General features: G+C 37.7%; 2 protein-coding genes across 4 annotated transcripts in view; one reads left to right on the forward strand and one right to left on the reverse strand.

Annotated features, from left to right (window-relative positions):
- LOC120301495 (dendrocyte expressed seven transmembrane protein) overlaps positions 1-825 on the forward strand; it is a 32,906-nt gene extending 32,081 nt beyond the window's left edge. For all 3 annotated transcript variants that reach the window (XM_039328878.1, XM_039328876.1, XM_039328877.1), the window contains one exon: positions 368-825. In XM_039328878.1, coding sequence (XP_039184812.1) covers positions 368-460 — 93 coding nt within the window. In that variant the 3' untranslated portion in view covers positions 461-825. The remainder of the gene's footprint in view (positions 1-367) is intronic.
- Positions 826-1,546: 721 nt separating this feature from the next.
- Positions 1,547-26,160, reverse strand: part of DPYS (dihydropyrimidinase) — a 49,723-nt gene continuing 25,109 nt past the window's right edge. Inside the window, exons 7-10 of the mRNA XM_039328923.1 lie at positions 21,220-21,362; positions 6,324-6,531; positions 4,898-4,996; positions 1,547-2,828 (exon numbers count right to left, since the gene is read on the reverse strand). Of these exons, the coding sequence (XP_039184857.1) occupies positions 4,925-4,996; positions 6,324-6,531; positions 21,220-21,362 (423 nt within the window). The 3' untranslated portion in view covers positions 1,547-2,828; positions 4,898-4,924. The remainder of the gene's footprint in view (positions 2,829-4,897; positions 4,997-6,323; positions 6,532-21,219; positions 21,363-26,160) is intronic.

Genomic DNA, 26,160 nt, shown 5'->3' on the forward strand with positions numbered 1-26,160 from the left:
AAGGGAATCTTCACATATTTTTCAATAAATATGGAAGCTACTCAGGTCATAGACCCACATTGCACTGGTTATCTCTCTATTGTAAAAGTAATGTTTTGACTCACGTAGATATTGTCTCTGCACAAATACCTACAGACATTATTGAAATGCATATGTGTCTGAGGTTATTCTTCCTGCTTCCTCCATCAATACCAGAAGGATGAAGGAGAAGAAATGTTTAGAATTCATCCTCCCTGAAATGAGTCCACTCATAATTTTCTTTCTTCATTAGCTTTTCAATTCTGCTTAGGAAACAGATACCAAATAAAAACCTCTTGTTTTGTAAAAAGTAAAACTAATCTTCTCTTTTTCCTTTCTTCCTTCATAGTTGCATTTTTGGTTTCCCATCCTCCAGGCACTGGGAAATGCCAGGAAGAAAGAAACAAATGTGGAAAAAGAAAATCCTGTTTTACAGCATTAGCCACAGGTTCTCAAGCTCAACATTTTGCCTGGTGAAGAGCTCCTGAACTTGAAATGTTTGTGTGTGTTTTGCCTTAATATGAAATTTGGAAACATTAAAGAAATGCAAGGCTCTATTAGTAAAAATAAATCAAAAACATTTGCTTTATTTTGTTTGTACTGGTTCACATTTGACTGCAAAATTGTGCCATTTAGCTTAAGATCATTCAATTGAGCAGACTATTTTTGACACCCCATCAAAACATTATTTCCTTTAAAAACAAAAACAAAAAACGGAGGTCATTGTAATGAGAAAAGCCAAGATTGAGATTAGAATGATGTTACTGTTAAGAGATTTATTTGTAATTAATGTAAATATGGACTGAGATATCTGTCAAATGTTGATTTACCATGTTCAATGTTTTTAATTCCTTTTTTATTCAATAAAATTTATTTAAAAAAAAAACATTATTTCCTTTCCAGATACATAATAATAATTATTAAACAGTAGAGGAAAAGAGAAAGAAGTGGAGAAAATCAGAAAATACAATGACTTGCAAATAGTAGTAGAAGGACTTTGACAAAAGAAAGCAAAGACAATTTCAATAGTATTAGGTGCCTTGGATGCAATGCCAAAACATGTAGAGCACCACTTGAAAATATCAGCATTGACAAAATTACTACTGGTCAATTGTAAAAAGCAACTTTAGCTGGAACAGTTTATATCCTGAAACAATACCTTTAATATCATCAAACAATAACATCTGCCTAGGCCAGGTTCTGGTGGGGTGGGGCCCATTGGGTGGGTGTGGCCAATTGGATGGGTATGGCCCATTGGGTGGGCATGGCTGCAGTGGTAACGACAGACTGGGTGGGACTAAAAAGTTCAATCAATCAATTCCAACTTTGCGAGATCTTTTTTTTTTCTTGTGAGAAGTTGAAATTGATTGAGTGATTGAGCCTTTTTTTTTTTTTTTGCACATGGCGGCGGAGGTCTAAAGCAAAAAGGTTTTATAAAACCCAGCTGAAGGCCTAGGACTGGGGCAATGGTGCATGTGCCCACAGAGAAGGCTCTGTGTGCCACCTGTGGCACCCGTGCCATAGGTTCTCCACCACGGACCTAGGCTATGTCCTTGGGAAGAACTCAAGAGATGGACAAAAATGCAAATCCAGTCTAAACATCTGGCTGACTATGCGACCAGCTATAATGTATTAAATGTATATGCTGCCCAATTTATTTCAATAGTGTTTTCAATTTGCTTTCTTATACCTTCTAAAAGATTTGCCCAATCTCTTCTCCTTGATTTTTGCCCTATACAGTTTTGTGGCTGGGCATTGTCTTTTCTGATATATCATCACCAGGTGAGTTCAATTCTTCTACCAATAATGACAAATGCACATAGAAAAACCCAGAACCCCTCTTTTGTTTTGTTTGAGGCAAGGAAAAAAGACATTTACTTTGCTGTAGAAAATTACTCAAGTCAGATCCATTGAATTTTCTTAAAACTGTAGAACCCTAGTTCAGTTGTCTTCAGATGGCGAGGCAAGACAGGTCATTGAAAAGCATTGCAAACAGTCCTTAGGGATAATCCAGCTTTGTTCCAAGTTCAGTAAACCAGAGCAAACCCAAAAATCTTATTAAATCATAAGAACAGATACAAATGATGATTCAATGCCATGTGAACAGAGAGAAGCAGATTGCTTCTGGAATGCTACAAAGGTGTTGGATGGGCACATCCTGAAAGGGACCGCAGTAAGAAATCTAACTAGGGTTTTCCAAAATGATTTATGGAGGGACAGCCCATCACTTAGCTCTCAAATACAAATATCAAGTGATATACCTAGTTCAATCAGTTCATTGTTAAGATTAACTCATGCCTTAAAGCAGGGATGTCAAACTGCCGGTCCATGGGCCGGACATGTCACGTGGAAGCCGCGCCCACCCCATTGCCGGCACTGGCAAAACTGTCCCGATACGTTGCCCGACATCATGTGACGTCTGCCTTAAAGCTATACACATTTATTTCAAAGACTGTTGAGTTAAATAGCACTTAAGAAGCTGCATCCTATTCAAATCAAATAATAATTCATCCTCTCCAGATTTTATTCTAGCAGACAATCATGGCAGGTGCTCTATGTCATCTAATCAGATAGCTCTAATTGCTATAAATCCGGCACTAAGAGAAGATCCGAGAATGAGATTATCATGTGCTGGAAAAACAACAGTGATTTCTCTAAAAGTTAAAGTACATGAACAGAGAGAGGATCTTGCTGTAATTTTGCAAGATATAGCAATGATTAAAACATCAACGGGCAGTGCAGTTCCACCAGATTGGTATATCATCCAGAAATCTTCAAGCACACAAATTAAGAATTGCAACTCTTTTGACCTATAGAGAAATAGGGAAATGATATGATATAAATCTTCCAATATATATATATATATAAAGCACTCTTTTGCTTTGCAATTTGTCACCTAGTGAGGCAATATAAAATTAGAGTGCACAAAAGAAGAAGAAAAAAATCCCTCTAAGGATGGTAATATATTCCTCAGGTTTTCTTTGGTCAGAACTATGCCTTCCTCAATCATAATGGGGAAATCATTGATTCCCCCTAAGTCTTTCCATCTCTGCAATTCTAGGACTTTATTGCAGTCATGCTCTGGCTGAAACAAATTCTACAGCACTGTTAAAGGAACGCAAAATGCAGTTAGATGATTGTTTTAGCCTAATCCCTTGTACTAGGTTCTGAAAACTTGTAGCCCACATCTGAAAGGGTCTCTATTACAGAAGTACTCTAGTGAAAGAAACAGTGTAGGACAACTGTATCATCTGAAAGCACACAAATCCTAAACCTGAATAAAGTACAATAATCAATAGGCCAATACTTATAGTATATTGTATTTACTACCTAAGACTTGTGGAATTCAGGACTTTCTCCTGCTTCTTCAAAAGATTTTGATTGTGTTATGAAGCTTTTTTTTAACACGCCACTCAGATTATGTACAGGATCTGCACCCAACACTTTTCTAGTTCAGCTTTCCTGTAATTTGTATTCCATTTTTTCTCTCTATCAACTCACATAACCTTAGCTCATCTCAAAAAGCTAAGTGTGGTCAAATCAGCTTAGTAATGGGATAGGACACCATTATGAAATGACCTGGTTATAGGCTATTTTTAAAAGTTTGGAGGGAAAAAATCCCAGAAAAAGGCAGTTGACAAACCACTTTTCATATTGTTGCAAAGAAAATTACATGGACAAGTCCACGAAGTCACCACTCAACTGAAAGAAGGTTTTACCTTTCTTCAAAGAAGCTCACAATAGTAGGATTGCCTTATTTTATCATCACACACAATCCTGTGAAGTAGCTTTGATTACAGATTAAATTGCATATTCTGCTGTGTCTACACTGAGGAGAGTTAAGCTTTCCCTCTCTTGCCATTGATGTTAAAATCCTGTTGCAAACACCATGAGCTAAAGGGGAAGGGCACTCCAGTGGTTGCAAATGGGTGGGGAAGATTTACCCCTTCCAAATCAACACAGGTTGGTCCTGATCCATATCAGGAGCCATCCACTTATAATGCTAGAAAAATCTAGGATCTGGTGCATGTTGCATATATTGCCCAACCTCCCTTAGGGACTAAGGTGTGATCGTGACTATTGTGCACAAGGGAAAGGGCTAGGTCAACTGTTTGTCAAAGTTACTTTCATAAGGCATAATAAGAACACATCTCCTGTTGGCATCTCCTGAGTGGAAGGAGAAATAGATAAAAAACTAGGAGAGATTTATAAAAGTTCTTTAGAATAATCAAGAACATCTAATGCTGAGATGATTTACAGGATTCAGAACTAACGTGACTAAATTAATTAGGCCCTGGTCTTTAGAGGCTAGAAGAACTGACTACTAAACCCCCAAGGTGGAAAGCAATATTTGAATTGCATTTGTAAAAAAGATGATTAATTCAAGCCTATAACATAGTGTCATAGTTTAGCAGTGAGAGATTTCAGGAGAATACACAAATGGAAATGGGAAGAATCTTACTTATACCAAAACATCTTCCAGTATGTCCAAATAATCAAAACCTTTTGGAAGAAGAGGGAAGATAATGTGTACTTCAGCTTAATACAGATTATTAGTAAAATAATCCTTGGAATCCTATGACACAATACTAATTTAAAAATATTTTGATTTTGGCTCTTCTGTGATGGCCTCCCAAATCATAAGAAGTGACCTTTCTGGAAGGTTTTGTGCTATCTTCTGCATTTTATCTGACTTACATATTCTTACTTTGTCTAGTCGAAATGGTTCACAATTCCAAAGTTCTATTAAAATGATCTCAATATGTCATTTAACATACTTTTACTCCAATAAAGAAATTATTGGATGAAGATTTGAGCCTATTTGTACTTGTCTGCCAAGCTTGGACTCAAGCAAATAATGAATAAATGAGACAGTTACCTGAAGAATACTAACTATATTATGAGGTTATTTTGATTCAGGGAAGTTGTCCACTTTTCCAACATAAGGTGCTCGCTTGACAGCAACAGGCTGACATTCCTGCAACGATATAATTAATTTTTTAAACTTTTTTTTATTTTCTTAATGGTGAAGTGAAAAAAAAAAAAATAGAATACCTAACAGTCTTGATGCTTTGCAACTTGGCCTAGATGTTAAAAAGGAGGAGGAAACTGACAAAATTCTTGTCAATTTTACTTGTCCAGATTATTGAGGGACAGCTGCATGGCCTTCAAGGTAGCATAAAAACTCCTAATACCTCATCCCCCTCCTTACTTCCACCCCACCCACCCCTCAAATTCTAGTTCTGCAGAATTTCAGCACCATATCAATGAATTGAGATAAATCAAATTCTGGTTTCCTCCAAGAATTGTCACATCGTACACAGAATTCTGAAGTTGTTTTTATAAAATTAAAGAAATTGAAGAAATCATTTAGACTTATAATCCAACTCCTTGCTCTATGCAGACATCCAAATTAAAATATTCCCAAGTGATGACAGTCTAGCCTTTGTTTGAAAAATTAATGAAGAGCAATCCAACATTATTCCAGTTAATTGGTTCCATTGTCATTATGCTCTTACTGTCATAGATGCCTCATGTGCATGTACTGGTAGCATTAACTGTATATATAGAATCTGAATATACATATATATTTATTTAAAGTCAATCAGATAAAAATAAAGAGCTCTGGGATGTAAGGTAAAAGGATTTTTTATTAATTGCTGAGCTTTCGTTAACAACCTCAGCAATTAATAAAAAAGCCTTTTACCTTACATCCCAGAGCTCTTTATTTTTATCTGATTGACTTTAAATGTCCATACCTGGGATTCTAATATTCAAAATTATTAAAGACATATGTTTGTATGTAGGTCTTTGGTTATTCGGGTTTTCTCCCGCATCAAGACACTTCCAATTTGACACGGGAGAAAACCCGAATAAAAGTCAAAACATACATAATGAGTGCAGAATTTACTGGAGCACTTCTGACAGATCCAACTTCTGTTTGAAGACCTCCAAATATTATATAATAAGCTTATCTTTAGGTATAACTTCCTCTATATTTTCTATAGCAGGGATCTTCAAACTTGGCAACTTTAAGACTTGTGGACTTCCGCTCCCAGAATTCTCCAGACAAGTTTTTTTTAAAAAAAACCCCACACAAATTAGGGAACCTTCAGATATATGATTCAAAGCCATAAGAACTACGAGTTCAGTTAAAAGACTTAATAAAAATTGCTATGGTTTGATTGTTCTATTTTTGTCAAAGGAAAGAGAAAGGAACATTCTGCAACCTCCCATTTCATGAAACATACAAAACCTCAAATATTTTTTTTAATCAAGAAAAGAAGCAATATATAAATACAGACCTGATCCCGTTGCCCAATTCGCTTGTAAACATATTCTGGGAAAGGGTCACAAGGAACGTATCTCCCCTCTCCTGCTTTGATATGAAAGACTCCACTTTGAAAAGCCACTTTGCCCCGTAAAATGGTCACAAGGGGAACTCCATGGCAAACCATTCCTTCAAATATATTAAAATCATTGGCCTGGTGATGTGTCTTTGCTGAAATAGTCCTGCATTTGAAAGAAGAACATTTTGGGTCTTCTGTTTTAATCCAGAATTTAAACCTCCTGAGAACTTTCAAAGCTCAAAACAACAACAACAACAACAACAACAACAGAGCAGCAATGTCAAAAACACTCCTTTGGCAGTTCCACTGAAGCAGACAGAGTTTTAAGTAAGTTAAGTTTTGAGACAAAATTAATATTGATATTTATATGATTGTTAGGTTTTTAATTGTACAGCGCCCAGAGTCAATCTGGGAGTGAGATAGGCAGTCCCTAAATTTGATATATTAATAAAAATAAATTAGAAATATTTTCCTAAGAAAGGAAAGTCTCTTCCCATTTTGGAACCGTACAGCATGTCTATGAACACTGAAGAGGCTTCTGTAGAACCGTTCATGCAGTCATCAGTTTGAAAGGAAAGAAACTCTGAAATAGTAATATAGTTCATTGAATCACTGAAAATATTCAAATGGAAAAGCTTCAAAACACTAAAAAAAAAAGAGTCTGAAAAATGGCTAAGGAACTGTTTGCCTGAAGCTCCTTAAATCAATGTTGGTGGAACTAAGTAAGAGTTAGGAATGTGATAGGGAGAATAACTCAAAGATAAAGGGAAGGCCCAGACTGATTGAACAACTACCAAGAAGTTACTCAGCATAGAATAATACAGAGAGAGAATGAGAAGAAGTTACTCAGAGGATGCAGGACTGCAAATAGATTCGTTTTCTATAATTCCTATTGCAAACACCATTTGAAATTTTTCAACTGTGAATTTTCCCTTCAAATACTTTTGACTTCCAAGTTTATTTCATAGAATTCCATAAGACATTTTGAAAATACTTTCTGGCTATATTCATGGGGACATTCAACTCACTGCATGCTTATGGATTGGTTTCAACCTAAGTTATGTTGTGACCAGGGCTTTTTTGTCATAGAACATCCAAAACAGAGTTCTGGCGCCTTTTTTGGATGGAACCTTGTAGGGTAGGCAAGGTAGGTTGTATGACATGTGTGAGTTCCAGCCCTTTTTTTTTTTCGAAAAAAAAGCACTGGTTGTGACTGATGGCATGCAAAACATTCATTATGTGGCCCTGCTTGATTGATCATTCTGAACGTATTTTGAGCTAGGATTACTTCCTAAATGGTTGAAACAACCATCTCTAATTTCGAAAATTTCCAAATTTGAAACCTTTTTTGTTTATCTGTGTTTGCAGTGGAAAGAAATAATCAAGGAGATATCTGTGTAAGTTGCCTTGATTTCTCAGAAAAAAGACCATAAAATGCAATTCATGTTCATAATAACACATAGCATAGATTACATGTGGCATATATCCATGATCCCATAGTACACTTCAAATATTGAAGTGCTATTGTAAATAAATCAGTGAAAAAAGGAATTCATTTAGCACAATACCAAGTGCTCTAAGTTACCCATGTCCTTCAAGTTAGGTAAAGAAATGTTTTGACATAAAATCATAGCATTGGAAAAGGTAATTAAGGTAACTGGTCCAACTCTGCTCATTGCAGTAGTAAAACATCCTGAACAGATGGATTCATAGTTAGCATCTTTGCATAAGCCAGACAGATATATTGGTATATAAGGGGTTATACATAAGTGTAATATTCTATAATATTTTTTCTCATGACACTTATTCTAATTTTTCTTCCAATGGTGTTGTCCCTCATAAATCTGCACTCTCACTGCTTCCAATACATTTTTTTCATACAAATACAGCTTTCTTTTTTTTTTTTTTATTGAAATTTTTCAAAAATTTTACAAATAAACATCCCCCCCCTCCCAAACCACCCCACCCTCCCCCCCCGACTTCCCAGAACTGAATATAGGATTATTTAACAAATTTTAAAAAATAACGTTTACAATTTATAAGATAATTAATAAAAATAATAAAGGTCATAATAATAATATATATAATAATAATATGCATAACATAAGCTTTAAAATGAATAATATATACTAAAAAAGAAAGAAAAAAAAGGGAAAAAGAAAAGAGAGAGAGAAAGAAAAAAGAAAAAAGTAGACGAAAAATAGAACATATATATAAAAAAATATATATATAAGTAAATACGTAAAGAAAAAAGGAAGAAAGAAAGAAGGAAAAAACAATCATTACAAGTTACAAAAAAGCTAAATGGTATTTTTCCATATCCAAATTATATTGTATGAAATTTATCCATTTTTCCCATACTGCAAAGAATTTCTCTTGAGATTGCTCCTTTAAAAAAGCCGAAATCTTTGCCATTTCTGCCAGATACGAAACTTTGTGAAACCACTCTTGCAAAGTAGGCAAGGATTCCTTCTTCCAATATTGCCCTATTAACAGCCTAGCGGCTGTAATCAAATTTAACATCAATATAACCTCCTTAGCATCACAATCAGTAACAATACCTAGTAAAAATAATTGCGGAGTAAATTTTACCCTCCGTTTAAAAATTCTTTGGATATTCCACCATATCTTAATCCAAAAAGCTTTTATATGCTTACACGTCCACCAAGTATGATAATAAGTAGCATCCAAATGTCCACATCTCCAGCATTTCGGCTGCAGATTAGGGTACATAATGGACATTTTCTTTGGATCAAGGTGCCATCTATAAAACATCTTATAAAAATTCTCTCTTAAATTTTGCGCTTGTGTGAATTTAACATTTCTTATCCAAATAAGTTCCCAGGTATCCATTGAAATCGTTTCACCAATATTCTGTGCCCATTTAATCATACAATCTTTAACTAATTCAGGTTCTGAGTCCAATTCCACTAAAACCCCATAAACTCTCTTAATATGGGTTGGCCTTTGATCTCTTACTTGTTTTAAAAGAGCTTCATCTTCTCTAAGCCAGCCCATTTTACAATCCATCTTCCATCTGTCCACTATTTGTCTGTATTGGAACCATGAATAAGTTAAATTTTCATGCGTTAATTCTTCCAAAGATTTTAACTGCCAATCTTGGCCATCCCATCTAAGTAACTGTGCATAAGAGACCATATCCATATTAACCCCTTTCCTTATGCCTTCTATGGCATGCCGAGGTATAGCCCATAATGGTATTTTGAAGTCACTTTTATAATACTTTCTCCACACTCTAAGCAAAGAGATTCTTATAATATGAGACTTAAAAACCCAATCCACTTTTTTATTAAATATTAAATAGGCATGCCATCCAAAAAGTAAGTCCCAACCTTCCAAATGAAGTATTTCTATATTTGTTAAATTCACCCAGTCGCTGATCAATGTTAATACTACAGCATCATAATACAATTTCATATTTGGTACCTTGAGTCCTCCTCTCTCACGAAAATCTTGCATTATTTTAAGTTTCACCCTTGGTTTTTTCCCTGCCCAAACAAATTTATTAATACCTTTTTGCCATTCATCTAAATTACGTTCATTCTTTAAAATAGGTAACATTTGAAACAAAAAAATAAACTTTGGCAGGACATTCATTTTGATAACTGCAATTCTACCCATAAGGGATAACTGTAGATTGTTCCAGTTTTTTAAATCCTTCTGTACCTCCATCCACAGCTTTTCATAATTATTTTTATACAGTTTTGCATTAGAAGCAGATAATGTGACCCCCAAATATTTTACCTTATCAACAATTTCAAAATCTGTTAAGTTAACTAAAACCTGTTTATCACCATTAGTCATATTTTTAGCTAATATTTTGGTCTTATTATTATTAATTTTAAAACCAGAAACACATCCATATTGTTGAATCAATTGTAATAATTTTACCACCGAACAGGTAGGTTGAGACAGAGTAACAACCAAGTCATCTGCAAAGGCTCTTAATTTATATTCTTTTTTATTAATTTCTATTCCTTTTATTTCTTGAGACTCCCGAATTTTAATCAACAAAATTTCCAATGTTAAAACAAACAATAACGGAGATAACGGGCATCCCTGTCTTGTTCCTTTTTCTATTACAAAAGCCTCTGACAAACCCCCATTTACAATAAGTTGAGCAGTCTGTTTTTGATATATATTAGATAATACTTGTAATATATTTTGTCCAAAATTCATCTCCTTAATTAAACATAACATAAACTGCCAATTCACTTGGTCAAAGGCTTTTTCAGCATCCAAAAATATCAGGCCTGCAGAGACTTGGTTATTCTTTTCTAGATACTCTAATAAGTTAATAATTTGTCTAACATTATTTTTCATATATCTTCCAGTTATAAAACCCGATTGATCCTTATGTATAAACTGCTGCAAGATCCCCATAAACCTATTAGCTAAAATTTTTGCAAAGATTTTATAATCCACGTTTAAAAGAGATATAGGCCTGTAATTTTTAGGCAATGTAAGATCTTGATTATCTTTTGGAATCAATGATACAAATGCATTACGCCAAGATGGAGGGATCTCTAAACCCTGTAATAAGTTATTAAACAATTCACACAATGGTTGAGTCATCTCTTCTACTAAAGTTTTGTAATAGATAGATGTCAACCCATCCGTACCCGGCGCTTTGCCCAATTTCAATTGTTTAATAGCTGTAACAATTTCTTCTTTAGTAATTAAGCCATTAATCTCTTTTTCCTGATCTTCTGTTAATTTAGGAAAGTTAACTTTACCTAAATAATTGTTTATATCTGTAGTTTGAATATTGGCACTCTTATATAATTTTTGATGGTATTCTAAAAAGGATTTCTTAATCAATTCTTTCTGATAAACCAATTTACCATTATAATTTATTTTATCTATATTCCTCTGTTTCTGTTTCTTTCTTAACTGATAAGCCAGCCATCTCCCTGGTTTATTAGCATTACAAAATATATTTTGTTTCATAAATAATAAATTGGTTGCAGCTTGATCAGCCATCAACATATTAAATTATGTTTTTAACAGTTTTAAAGCTCCTTTCACCTTTTCGGCTAAAGGATTTGAAATTAAAAGTTTCTCTTTTAATTTAATCTCCTCTTCTAAATCTTTACGTTTCTGAGTCTGTTTCTGTCTATGCAAGTTATTCATTTTTATCAAGATACCACGCATAAAAGCTTTACTTGCATCCCACACCATTGACATTGATGTTCCCTTATTCATATTTAAAGCAAAATATTCCTTTAAACATTCCTTTAATTTATGAACATTTTTTTCTTGTTTGAATAAATTCTCATTCACCCTCCAGGATCTCCTGTCTTCTTTCTCAGCAAACAGTTCCATCCATACTGGACTATGGTCAGACAATGTCCTAGGAAAAATTTTTACATTCTTCACCCTGTTGTATAAGTCTGTTGTAATCAAAAAGAAATCAATTCTTGAAAGAGATTGGTGTCTATCTGAGAAGAAGGTAAAGTCCCTTTCTTCTTGATTACGTTCACGCCAATAGTCCCTCAATTCCCAATCTTCTTTCATGTCAAAGAAGGCTTTAGGTAGTTTAGCCTGTTTAAAAAAGGTAGAAGAGCCTTTTTTGTCCTTTTGTATGTCTAAGACACCATTCCAGTCTCCCATTAAAATCACAGATCTATAGTCCAACAAAGTTATTTTCTGATGTAGCAACCTATAGAATTGCTCCTGTTGCTGGTTTGGTGCATACGACCCCACAATAAGAATTTTCTTGCCATATAAACCAAGTTCAAGCATAACATATCTTCCATGAGGATCTGATTCTAACAGGGTAGCAGATAAGTTCTGTTTAACATAAATTACCACACCCCCTTTTTTCCCAGGGGCGGGAGATACAAAATGAGATCCCAAACGAGGATTGTTTAAGTATTTTTGGTCTTTAGATGTAATATGAGTTTCTTGCAAACAAATAACATCATTGTTGTGTTGTTTCAAATAATGGTAGATTTTTTTTCTCTTTTGAGGAATATTTAATCCATTAACATTCCAGGTCAGGAGCTTTGCCATCTCCCTTGGCCTTAAGCCTGGAGAAGATCCCCTCAAATTCTGCTACTGAAGAATATGTTGCAGAGCTTTTGGGTCTTGCTCCTCCCACCGGCACTGAAACAATTTGCTGAGTAGATTCTTTGATTTCTTTTTCTTTTTTCTGTTGTTCTTTTTCTTTACGTTTGTGTGCTGCACGGGTCATTCTCTGTTCTTTAACCTCTGCTTGAGACATCCATACCACCTGTCCAGCAGTCATCGCACCTGTATCTTCAGATTTCTGTTCCATCTCTTTATCACTCAGGACTTTGTGCATCATGGGCAAAGGTGAGCCTGCACCCAGGACCGTTTTATAAAATTCCTTAGCTTTAGCAACTGTATTAAGTCTATAACGTGTCCCCGCATGGCTCAAAACAATGCCCATCGGAATCTCCCATCTAAATGGCATTTGTCTTGCTTTAAGTTCATTTACTAGAAAAGCAAAATCTTTTCTGCTTCTTAAAATTTTAGGTGGAATTTCCTTTAAAATAATAATATCTTGAGCAGCAATCTGGAATCTTTTATTGTAAAAAGTTTGCAGAATCTGATTTCGCAAGGACTTCTTAGCAAAATATATCACCACATCTCTAGGCAGATTCCTCTGTTTTGCAATCCAAGAATTAACTCTATAAATTCTTTCCACTTCCCCACGTAACTCATCTTTGTCTATATTCAAAATAACAGCCAAATCATTAATCACCATTTCCATCAGATCTTGAGTTTTATCTTCTTTCAGGCCCCTTATTCTCAAAGCATATTCCATCTGTCTATACTGGAACATAAGAATATCATCTTGTGAAGTTTCCACTTTTTTCTCCATATCTTGGAATTTATAGTCCAAAAGTTCTACTGTTTCTTCAATTTCCTCCACTCTAGAGTCCAGCTTCACAACCACTGAGGCCACTCCAGATAAAGCTAGAAGTATATCATCCCTCAATATAGTATTATTCTGTTCTAAAAGCTCCTTCATCTCTTTCTTCATTTCTTCCTTGCTTTCAGATTTATTCTGTTCCAAAAGTTGCTTCATTTCCTCCCTAAACTGTGACACAGCACTTACCATTATTTCTTTAATGTCTTGTGCTGATGTGCCAGATGGGGGAGGTGAGGGTGGAGTAGTTTTAGGTTGCTGCACTGAGGGTATTATTTTAAGTTGTTGTTGCACAGTAGAGGTAGCAGGAGAAGAAGTTACCTTAGGAGCTGTAGTAGCTGGTTGTCGTTTTGAAGCCATTTCAATTTATCTTTCTTTCTTCATAAAAATACCAATAAAAAATAAATAGTCCAAAAGTTAAAAATAAGGTAAAATAGGATAAAATGGAATCAATTTAAAAGCTCCCAAAAGATAAAGAAAAACTTAAAAAGGAAAGCAGTATTAAACAACAGTTCAGCCAGTCCGTCTTTCAAAAGAAAAAAAAACTTTCAAAACGCCATTTTACTTTCACTCTCACTTTTCCGCCCGGGAAAAAAAAAAAAGGGAAAGCTCAAAAAATAAGAAAAAATCAACACATGCTAAATAAACTAAATAAACTAAAAAAAAAAATAAAATAAAACTAAACTATAAATAAAATCCTTTAAACAGTTCTGTCCGGTTTAAGATTACTCACGGTTACTTTAAATACGGAGATGGTAGCGGCGTTTCGCTTTGTTTCCAAAGAAACAAAGACAGCTGAGAGGCGGAGAAGGCAATGAACTCCGAGGGAGCACTCTTTCTACCCCCCTAAAATAAAAATCCAGGGAGGGTTAAGAGGTTCTACCTCTATTCATGCGATCTCTACCCCTTCCCTTCGCCCGGGAAGGGGATTGCGAGCCGCGGGCCAGCTGATGAACGCTGTGCTCCGCGGATCTGACACCATCTCAGGAGGACGGCTACAAAGTAGCCGCCATTTCCACCGCTTTAACCACCGGAAGTCACAAATACAGCTTTCTTACCCTGTTAAGTATAAATATAATTCAAAAGGGTATTCTCAGTTTGATTAAGGAACAATGCCTTAAGAAGGTTTTTGCTATTTACGTAAGAAGGCTAAATCCAGGTTAGGACTTTTAGAGGAACTGAGCTACAACCAGTGCAGATAACTCATGCACGATCAGCTTGTTAAATGAAGTAGAAAGAGCAAACTTCCCAAAATGAGGGTAGAGGACTGACAGTATCCCCAAGATGAAGGTGGGGAATAAACACTGTCACCAAGATCTTTGCTTCTCACAAAGGATATTGGTAACCAGGAAAGGCCTGGTTTCTTTCTTTGCTTTAATGATTTCAAACATGCAGGAATAAAGAAATACTTGCTTGAACCTGCACATATTTTCAGACAAAAAAATCAACAAAGCCCAAGCCAGAAACCATAGATTATCCAAATACATCTATTACTTATTCTTCCATAATTGCCAGTTACACTTCATCTCATCTCAATGCAGCAGATGTCAGTGGTTATGTGCTGGGCCTGATGAGTCATTCAGCAGGTGCAGGAGGCTGTAGAAAGGCCCGGGCAGACACGTAAATGCCCGGGACCAGACAGGCTGTCTCCTGCCTTGTGAGCATGCACAAGGCGGGAGAAATGCCTTGCATTGATTGGCTATGACTGTCCCTGCAAGGGGGTATAAGAACAATCCGCGCCATTTTGTTTTGCTTCTGTTGGAGAAAATAAAGAGAAGACTGTTTTACCTCCTTGCCTCGTTTCAATGCCTTTGCGAACGAAACAGAACATTAGCCATTTAGCTTTTAGGAAGGCCTTGAAAACTTGGTGGTTCCCACAGGCATTAGAGCTGGGATGCTAGAGAAGCTTGTGCCCCAAGTGTGTCTTTTGTTGTCGTTTCTATGGATTTTTGTTGTATTGTAAAAAATTTTGCCACCAAGAATTGCACTTTTGTGAGTTGGGGTGCCCATACAAATCTTTAAAATAAATTTAATAAACAAATGTACCTTCAAATCTGATACCACATTTTAGGAAATTACCACTATCCAGAACTATACAAGTAGTCCTTAATTTACAATTGATCACTTAGTAGCCATTCAAAGTTACGACGGACCCTTTCCCCCCCCCAAAAGGTATTTACAACCTTGTTCCAAAGTTCTGACAGCCAGGCTCCCCTGTTGTCATGTGACTGCATTTTGGGTGCTCGGCAACCAACCGCCATTTATGGTTCTTTGCAGACTCCCAGGGTCACACAATTGCGATTTACAACATTTTTGCTGAAAAGCAGCATCTATAGTTTCTGGCAAAAAATACTCTGTAGCAAACATTTCGCTTATTGACCACAGCTTCGCTTAATGACTGTCACATTTGCTTTACAACTGCCAGGTTTGCTTAACAACCACCACAAACAATGATTATAAAATCGGGTTGGTCACAGGGTGACCTGCTTTACAACTGTCACAAGGTATGACCGTAATTAGCAGGCTCAATTACAGTCATACGTTGACGACTATCTGTAGATTCTACTGCCCAAGATTTCTCTGCTGTAATGAGATGTAGGATTTGTTTAAAATTATAGCAATACAGTACATTCTTTCCGAATTAACATCTCTGTCTATAAATTAACTCTGAAAGTTTTATGCCATTCTCTGTTCTCTTTTCTTTGGCGATACCTTCCCCCTTCAATTGGTAATGTAGTAGTAGAAACTCTTTTTATAGGAGATGATCCTAATTTCACAAACAATCAGCATCCAGGGTCAGAGTCATCTCTTGGAACACCACTTATAGACTCCTTCAGGCCTAAAGAGGTAAAAGAACACAAACAGTCTTCTCTTATATCCATCAAAGCTGACGGCGGTTCCAAGCCAGCTCAATAAAATGAAGCAAAACAAAACAAATAAAAAATATAGTAGTTCTAAAATGCAATTTCCCTGAGCAAAACTAATTTAACTCTCAGCACCATAAACTTGCCCAGATCAAATAGGGTGGTTCGAAGGCAGGCTGAAGGTCACAATAATATCAACTTTACAAACTATTACTAGAATCCTAAGGTTTCCTATCTGGAACCAGGGACAAAATACAGGGACAGAAACGTGACACAAAACAGAACATTCAGGGCTTATTAGGGCAGCAGGCGAAGTCAGACACACCTCCCCAATTCACTGAAATGATGACTTTCATATGCCAATATAGATCTGTTATTTGGACTGAAAATCAGGATCCTAATAATTCCAAAAAGTAGAAGTTGCATTACTTTTGTCATAGTTAACCATCTTACCGAAATACCACATATTTAATACTACACCTTCAATTTTGTAGATTTTAATCATACCCTCCAGGGAGGCCCTTGAGGCTCTGTCTTAAGCTCACTCAAACTCTGTAAGATATTTAGCAGCAGAGTAAATAGCCACAGCTTTTGGGCCTGATATATCTTCTCTGCCCAGCAAACCCACATTCCCAGAATACAAATTTATGCAACATTTTCCTTTTGAATGTCACAATACAGAGCTTTGCGGATGATTGCCACAAAAGATACCTTCCACCCACTTTCAGATTCTCTCTTCCTCCCTGTCCTTCTATACTGCAAACCATCTTAAAGGACTTAGGCAGATATAGCTTTGGTTAAAATCTAGTCATATAATAGGGCACAATGCTTTTACAAAAGTAGGCCAAGTGTAAACTGAATGTGGCTAGGACAGCTTCCAAATGAGAGGCCCTTATAAGGCATTCCACTGAATAAAAGGTAGGGTGAAAAGGCTGTCTGTGGTGCCTAGATTTCTTTGGCGAAAAGGTAGATCAAAAATGTACAGGTAATCCTTATGACTGTAATTGAGCCTGGAATTATGGTCATAACTTATAGCAATAGCAATAGCATTTAGACTTATATACTTATATACTATCCCATAGCATTTTATAGCACTCTCTGGGCAGTTTACAATGTAAGCATTATTTGCATATTGCCCCTAACAATCTGGGTCCTCATTTTACTGACATCACAATAGATTTTACCTATCAGGATCGAACTCCAGGCTGTGGGCAGAGTTTGCCTGCAATACTGCACTTGAACCACTGTGCCATCAGGTCTTAATACCACCATTAAATGGATCATATGTGACTGCACCTGATTTTACATCCTGTTTTGCCCTGATCATTAAATTAATGTTGTGTCCTTAAGTGAATCTGGTAGTCATTAAGCAAACCCATTTTAGCCAATGGGTGTTTTTTTGCAGAAAACTGGAAGTAAACACCAGTTTGGGGCAAAAAATATAATAAATCACAGTCACATGACCACGGGATGCTGCAAATGGCCATAAATGTGGGCTGGTTGCCAAGTGCTCAAAATGTGATAATGTGACTGCAATGTGAGGGGCAGTTGTTGTTGTAACTCTGAAACCAGGTTGTAACTATCTGTGGGGAGGTCTGTCATAATTTTAAATAGTTGGTAAACAGCCAGTCATAAAACAAGGTCTAAATCAGAGGCATCTTCAGGATGAATAAAAAAGGCAAGATGGTAGCACATGTAAAAAAAAAAATAGGGTGCAACTGAAGTTAAATGCCAAACAATTATTTTAATTTATCCAGGTTATAAATTTATAACAGTGAATTAAAAATAAATAAAATACATCCAATTTTGTTCTATCTACAGCATTGAGGTTTATCTATCTGTTGTGAATGAGGCCATTTGCTATTCAGCATATATTTTATGATGGACATCCTTTCTTAATAACCTTTTATTATTTTTCATCCATTTTTCCACTTATCATTAAAATAGATTTCCAGCAAGAATTAAAGTCAAACCAAAATAACAATAACACTTAACATCATCATACTTTTTCATTATTGTAAATTATTTATAAAAGATAAAGGGCAAATTCATCATACTATGTTGTTTTTGTTTTATGCTGTCACAGAAGTAAAACAATGATATTTAAAAAGAAGCTAGCCAGGAAAATAGCTTATTCAGAATTAAAAGTTAATAAAAGTCGTTCATCAAATATTTCATGATGATAGGGTCAACTAATTAAACCTGGACAATTTATATTGAACCTAGCAAAGTTTTACATTTAGGCAGAAAAAATCAAAGGCAGACTGGGCGAGACCTGGCTTAAAAAGAGTAACTGTGAGAGGGACCTTGGAGTCCTAGTGGATGATCACTTGACCACGAGCCAGCAGTGTGCAGCAGCAGCCAAAAAAGCGAATACAATCCTGGGTTATATAAATAGAGGCATAGAATCAAAATCACACAAAGTATTTATACCGCTTTATAAAACCCTAGTAAGACCACACCTGGAATACTGCAGCCAATTTTGGTCACCATATCACAAAAAAGATGTTGAGAGTTTGGAAAAAATTCAGAGAAGAGCAAGTAAGATGATCAAAGACCTGGAGACTAAAACATATGAAGAACGTCTGCGGGACTTGGGTTTGGCTGGTCTGAAGAAAAGAAAAAATAGGGGAGACATTGTAGCAGTATTCCAGTATTTGAGGGGCTACCACAAAGAAGACGGGGTCACGTTATTCACCAAAGCACCAGAGGGGAAGACAAGAAAGAATGGTTGGAAACTGACCAAAGAGAGAAGCAACCTAGAATTAAGGAGAAACTTCCTGATAGTGAGGACAATTAACCAGTGGAACAGTTTGCCTCCAGAAATTGTGAGCGTTCCATCATTAAAGATTGTTAAGAAGAGGCTAGACAGTCACTTGTCTGAGATGGTATAGGTTCTCCTGCTTGAGCAGGGGGCTGGACTAGAAGACCTCCCAGGTCTCTTCCAGCTCTATTCTATTCTATTACAGCATGAAAATGCTTTGCCATATTCTTCCTAGGTAATGTTTTGGTCTATCTTGCAATCTCAGAACTCTCTAATGCTGAGGTTTAAACTAACAGTAATAACCAAGCCCAACCACGATTCATTTTTGAGTGGAGATAAAATAGGTCTGATTTGTCACCTGCTATCTGGTACATGATCTCAAAATCCTGTTCTTCAAAAAAAAAATGAAGAAAATAGGGAAAAACTAGGACCAGAGGTTAAGTCTTCAGAGCTGGCCCTGATGACTGATCGAGATTGGATCCTGCAACATTATCCTGTGACATGTATATTTGCCTTCTGTCAAAGTTGGTTTGTTGGTAGGTAGTTTTATGAAAACTAGCCTTCTCTCAGATGAAGCTCTCCAAATGCCCTAGAGCTCATTTCCAGTGTTTATGCGTGCTGTAAATATAGGAGTTAGAGTGCCTAATCTTGAGGGTGCCAAGTTGAAGGAAGCTGGTTCACTATGACTATGAAATTCATCCAGGCTGTTGTCACAACAATGAATAATGCTAGAATTTAAGGAGGAAAGTATAATTATCTGTTACATCCTCAGGGAAGATAGCGCTGGCATGTTAAATTTATGGATTCAGAAAAGATATAAAATGAGTCCGAAAAACAAATAAACCTTGAGTGTATTGTTGAAAAACTGGGAGAATTAAACTACTTTGACTTACAAGCTGATTTTGAAAAGCAAAACAGGATTTATAGATTTATTTACAGTATGTCCAGATAAATAGCTACAGCATTATGTTAGCCCTCTTCAACCCTCCTGTTGTATTGAGTCAGTGATTCCCAGACTGTCTTAGTATAGCCTTTGTGTCATGAGTCCTTCAAATGCAGAACTGAGGCTATGCCTCAGCCTTTCTCAACCTAGTATATTCAGAAAGGCTTCCAAAATTCCATAACCAATATGATTGGGGAATTCCAGAATTTCCAATTCCAATATAGTTAGGTTGCATCAGGTTGAGGAAGGGTTATATACCTTCTCCTATGGTTTCAAGAAATACTTATCCCTAGGTTAATATTTGGGATCTGCTGCCTGGAGCTGGCAGAGATTAAACACAGAATCTTGCACACAAATCAAGTGTACACCATTTTCTTTGAATACCTGGATTATTACTCAAAGATGCAAAACAGTTGTGTCAATAGCTTGTAGTTTCACTTGGTATGCATCCCCAACTTGCTGTCCTCAGACATATTGGATTTCAACTATAATCCCCAACAATATATCTGGAATGCACAGACTGCAACCATTATTTAATTTAATTTAATTTATTCAATTTCTACAGCTGCCCATCTCAATCAGTGACTCTGAGAGGCTTACAATAAAAAATAAATAATAATACAATTGAAACAATAAAAACATTTTAAAACAGCAAAAAAATAAAAAAACTAAATGCAAATTTTACCCAAAATAAATAAATATTTATTTCATTTCCCCCAAATTAAGGGATTACGTGGTCATAAAAGGGGAGTTTTATATAAGGGAATTGTTATTTTCCTATCTAATTAGCAGTTCAGACAGATTTCTTTAAAAAGAAACGTCCAGCTAGAGCAGTGGTTCTCAACCTGTGGGTCGGGACCCCATTTGGGGTCGAATGACGATTTCACGGGGGTCGCCAAACAACGCAGTCCACCATTTTTTCCCTCTTTTCCTTAGCTTTGCTACTCCCTTTTATTCTATTGGCTTTTGAAAGCCAATAGAATAGACTCTCTTGAATAGAGTCTAATTCTATTGGCTTTCAAAAGCCAATAGGAATTGTCCAGGCTGTCTCTGCCCTGCTGAGCCGCCAAAAGTCCCATTCTGCAAACGATGCTGCACAAGTTGAGTAGTCCTCGACTTACAACCGGTTGAGTAGTCCTCGACTTACGAACGGTTGGGGGTCGTGGCATTAAAAAGGTTGAGAACCACTGAGCTAGAGATATTCCTCTGCATAGAATGCACTGTGCCTGGGACCAACTATCTGACCGAATAGTTCAAATCAAATGTCTTCTGTTCACCAGAATTTATGTCTTAGAAATATATTCTTTTTGCTTTACCCAGAGACATGATGGACAAATGGGGTTGGATTGGTCAGGCCTTACCTTGTAGCTTTGGCGTCCCAAATGACAATGTCCGCATCAGAGCCCACGGCTATTCTTCCCTTCTTTGGGTATAGATTAAAGATTTTAGCTGCATTTGTGCTAGTAACGGCTACAAATCTGTTTTCATCCATTTTGCCACTGTGCTGTAAAACAGCATGGGTGGAATTTTAATAAAAACATACGAAGAAGGCAAAATATTCATAAGCTTAGTGCAAGTGAACCCCATTTTGTCATTGGATATGAGATAGGCAGCAAATAAATGTTATACAGGTAGTCCTCCACTTACGACTACAATTGAGCCTAAAATTTCTGTTGCTAAATGAGAAATTTGTTAAGTGAATGTTGCCCCACTTTATGACCTTTCTTGCCACAGTTGTTAAGTGAATCACTGCAGTTTTTCAGTGGTTGTTAAGTGAATCTGGCTTCCCCATTGAAATGTTTGTCAGAAGGTTGCAAAAAGAGGGTCACATGGCCCCCGGGACACTGCAACCATCACAAATGAGTCAGTTGACAAGCATCTGAATTTTGATCACATGACCATGGGGATGCTACAATGGTAGTAAGTGTGAAAACACTCATAGGTCTCTTTTTTCAGTGCTGTTGTAACTTTGAACGGTCACTAAATGAACTGTTGTAAGTCAAGGACTACCTGTATGTATATATATATATATATATATATATATATATATATATATATATATATATATATATATAAATACAGTTCCTAATCTGGGGAAAATAATTCCCATATACCAAAGGTACTGTACCAGGACTTTCACAGTGTGGTGGGGGTGTAAAAAAAAAAAAGTAAAGATGGCAGCCACGGCCAAGCAGTCAGGACTCCACTCATTTTCATGTCCATAAAAAGGGAGCACAGCTTTAATTGTATATTTATGGTTGCCACTTTGGAATTTTTGACACCACCTTTGTATTGATCATCTGGTCCTGGACAGAATATTTCAAGACATCAAATTTCAACTCCCAACAGCTAATCAAAAACATAGCACCAAGGTAATAATTTTCTAAGAGAAGCACATAGTTTGGAAACAGCTCCAAATTTATAACCTGGATAAATTAAAATAACTGTTTGGTATTTGGCTTCAGGGAAATCAAACAGATTAATACAGTACACGAAACCTGCACACATTCTTAAAATTCATACAGCTTATCACTATAATAATCCTGAAGTGGGAGCCCAATAAATAAATAAAACCAAAAGAAGTCTTTTCAAAGGTGGCAATAATTTAGAGAAAATATAGAGAAAGGAACTGTAGCAATCAGCAAAACTGAATATGTATATTATAGATAAAATTCCTGCCTAAACAGAAAGCTTGCCTAAATGAATTGCTAAGGTTCTAAATTTGATGGATATTAATATAAATTGCTTCAATAATTTTGCATATGCTGTCAAGAAAGCTCTCGCCGTTTCTTAAAAGGTGGAACTTAGGTGCAAATCAAATACTAGATTACTCTCAAATTTAGCCATCCTGTGCATATTTAAAGTAAAAACACATATAGGAACTCAATTCCAAGCGGGTAAAAAGGTTTTTACTCTTCTGCTATGGAACTGATTTGGTTCCTTATAATTATTAACTGTATTTGAAGAATAACTTTCAGTAGTACAAATGAGATGTTCCCTTTTGGTGTATAGAAAGATGACATTCCTATTGATAATGGGACAAGAATAAAGACATTATCAAATAACTGAATCCTCTTTAATCCCACAAAGGTCCCAATCCAGATTGAATTCTTATGTCTATTTTAAAACTCTTTTTATCTCCTTGCTCAAAATCTATATTTGAGTAGCCTTAGTAGACAATGATCTAGTTATTTAGAATATTTTATCCTACTTGTATTCTTAAAAGGCATTTAAAGTGACTTAGCTTGATCTAGCTAGATGTTAAGGATTAAGAAAGGACATAATGATAGAAATATATTTAAGCATCTAGGACAAACTGTTATGTCCCGAGCCTTGCAAACGGCTCGGGCGTTTGCAGGCAGTCCCGGGCAGGTGCAAAGCTGCCCGGGACCAGACAGGCTGTCGCCAGCGCCGTGCGCATGCGCGGGTGCTGGCGCGGGAAAAGTAACCCATTTACCCGGGAGTTGCCTATATAAGAGGCTGTGAGGCGTTTGGGCTGAGCTGAAGCCATCTTCCTGTAAGCTGAACGCTGAATAAAAGAACTGAGAACTCCAGCTGCTTCTCGTGTCTGTTTTCCCGCCAAGGACGCAACACTGGCGACGAGGGTGGGATGCCTTGCACTACCTGGAAAGGAAAAAGTGTAAGCTTACCCAAGGAGTCCTGAGCGGCGGAAGAGGAACGGTGTTGACTCAGCAGCTGCCCGCCAATCCAGTGCGCATTCGGGGGTAGGCTGGCTGATAGACCCGTCTCCTGAAGATCCGAAGATGGCGAAAATCGGAAGGCTTGCGGAATTCGACGTCTCACATCCAGAGCGGTGGGAGTCCTACGTATCCAGAATGGAGAACTACTTCAAGGCAAACCAAGTGAGGGAAGATAGCTTGAAGGCTGCCACCCTGCTTTGCGCTTGCGGCCAAGACGCCTTCGAAATCGCAGAAAACCTTGCAGCACCTGTTCCAGTAGAGTCTGTAAGCTACGCAGACCTGAAGAAGCTGCTGAAGGACCACTTCCACCCCAAGGTGTCCGTTATCTCATGGCGCCACACCTTCGAGCAGAGGGATCAACGGTCCGGGGAGTCAGCCAAGGAATACATCGCCGCGTTACGGAAGGCCGCCAAGCCCTGCGAGTTCAAGGACCTCGAGGAACGACTGAGGGACCGATTCGTGTGCGGGTTGAGGCATCGAGAGCTACAACAGAGACTTTTCGCTAAGGAAGAATTATCCTTCCAAGACGCTTTAAGGGAAGCCACCGCGGAAGAAGCAGCAGGCGGCGCCGTCAAGAACATGCGGCCGATCAGAAGCAGTGCAGAGGGTGCGTCCGTGCACCAAGAAGACGTCCGACGAAACTCCGAGGAGGATCCGGACGAAGAAGTCGACCGTCTACACCCCGCGAAGGGAGAAAATCAGAAGGAAAGCTCTTCAGCTCCGCTCAAGTGCATCGGCTGTGGAGGTCGCCACAGGAGAACCGACTGCAAGTTCCGCTCCGCTACCTGCCGGGCATGCGGCAAACAAGGGCACATTGCAGCTGTGTGTCTGGGCCGACGAAAGGCACAACCTCAAGAAGAACGCCTGAAGGGTACCAGAGTCCCCAGCCAGAATAGGGTAGGTTTTTGCGCTTCGCGTAGAAACATTTGTAGGACAGGCACACACAAGCCCATGAAGAAAAAGCTGTCACTCAACGTGAAGCTACAAGGGGTTCCATTATCTATGGAACTAGACACAGGGTCCGCCCTTTCCATCATTTCATTGCATACATTTAGGAAGATTTGTTCCAGTAGTGGGACTAAGGCCAAGTTAAGGCCTTCTGATATTGTATTAACTGATTTTCAGAACTCAAGAGTGTGTGTTTAGGGGGAGGCCACCCTTAACGTGCAATACAAGAGTTTTGAAGGTCCACTAGACTTGTTAGTAGTAGGGGGTGAAAGAACGAGTCTCATAGGACTCGATTGGTTTGAGGCCCTGGGATACACGTCACAGGACTCAACAGCTTACAAACACTCGACCTACAGGAAGTCTGCAAGGAATTTGCAGATGTTTTCAGCCCCCAGCTGGGCACATTCAAAGGACCACCTGTGTCCTTAAAGCTAGACCCCACTGTCACTCCCATTAGGATTAAAGCAAGAAGGGTCCCTTTTGCTTTAAAAAGTAAGATTGACACTGAATTAGACAAACTAATCCAACAAGGAATCCTAGAACCTGTTGATTCCAGCCCATGGGAGACCCCCATTGTCACGCCTCTAAAGGCAAATGGGGACATTCGCATTTGTGCTGATTACAAATGCACACTCAATAAGGCATTGCAGCAACATGCCTATCCTGTTCCTGTGGTCAGTCACATCCTGGCCTCTCTCAAGGGGGGGCGTGTTTTTGCAAAGCTTGACCTAGCTCAAGCATATCAACAGCTGCCTGTTGATGATGATGCTGCCATAGCTCAGACTATTGTGACCCACAGGGGAGCCTTTAAGGTAAAAAGGCTGCAGTTTGGAGTGAATGTCGCTCCTGGGATTTTCCAAAGCGTAATGGAAAACACACTACGAGGTATACCAGGGGTCTGCCCTACTTTGACGATGTCTTGATTGCAGGAGACTCCACACACATTCTAGCTGAAAGGCTTAGGGCTGTCCTGTTAAGATTCAGGAAATCAGGCCTTAAGCTCAGAAAAGACAAATGCAAGATTGGGGTGCCTTCTACTGAATTTCTGGGATTCAAAATTGATGCTGCTGGGATTCATCCTGCTGAATCCAAACTAACTGCTATTTTAGAAGCACCCAGGCCAAAGTCTAAGGCCGAACTTCAGGCCTTCTTAGGCCTCCTGAATTTCTACAATTCTTTTCTTCCACATAAAGCTAGTGTAGCTGAGCCTCTTCACAGGCTACTAGACAAACAAGCTGTGTGGCTGTGGTCACAAGCACATGAGGCTTGCTTTAAAGAAGTCAAGGCCTTGCTCACTTCTAACAGTGTTCTTGCACATTTCAACGAGTCTCTTCCTGTGTGCATCGCTTGTGATGCATCCCCCTACGGGGTTGGAGCTGTCCTGAGTCACCTCAGGTCTGATGGAACTCAGGTTCCTATTGCATACTACTCCAGAACATTGTCTTCTGCCGAGCGCAACTACGCTCAGATAGACAGGGAGGCTCTGGCTGTTGTTGCTGGAATTAAAAAATTCCACGATTTTCTATATGGCAGGCATTTCACGGTCTTCACTGACCATAAGCCTCTGCTGGGACTGTTTACCACACGTAAGCAGACTCCCCACATCATTTCCCCTAGAATGCTTAGGTGGTCTATTTTTTTGTCTGCATATGA

This window comes from Crotalus tigris, unplaced genomic scaffold (genome assembly GCF_016545835.1).
Source record: "Crotalus tigris isolate CLP2741 ecotype Arizona unplaced genomic scaffold, ASM1654583v1 scf7180000024384.25900115:4084858, whole genome shotgun sequence".
In the NCBI taxonomy this organism is placed as follows: Eukaryota; Metazoa; Chordata; class Lepidosauria; order Squamata; family Viperidae; genus Crotalus; species Crotalus tigris.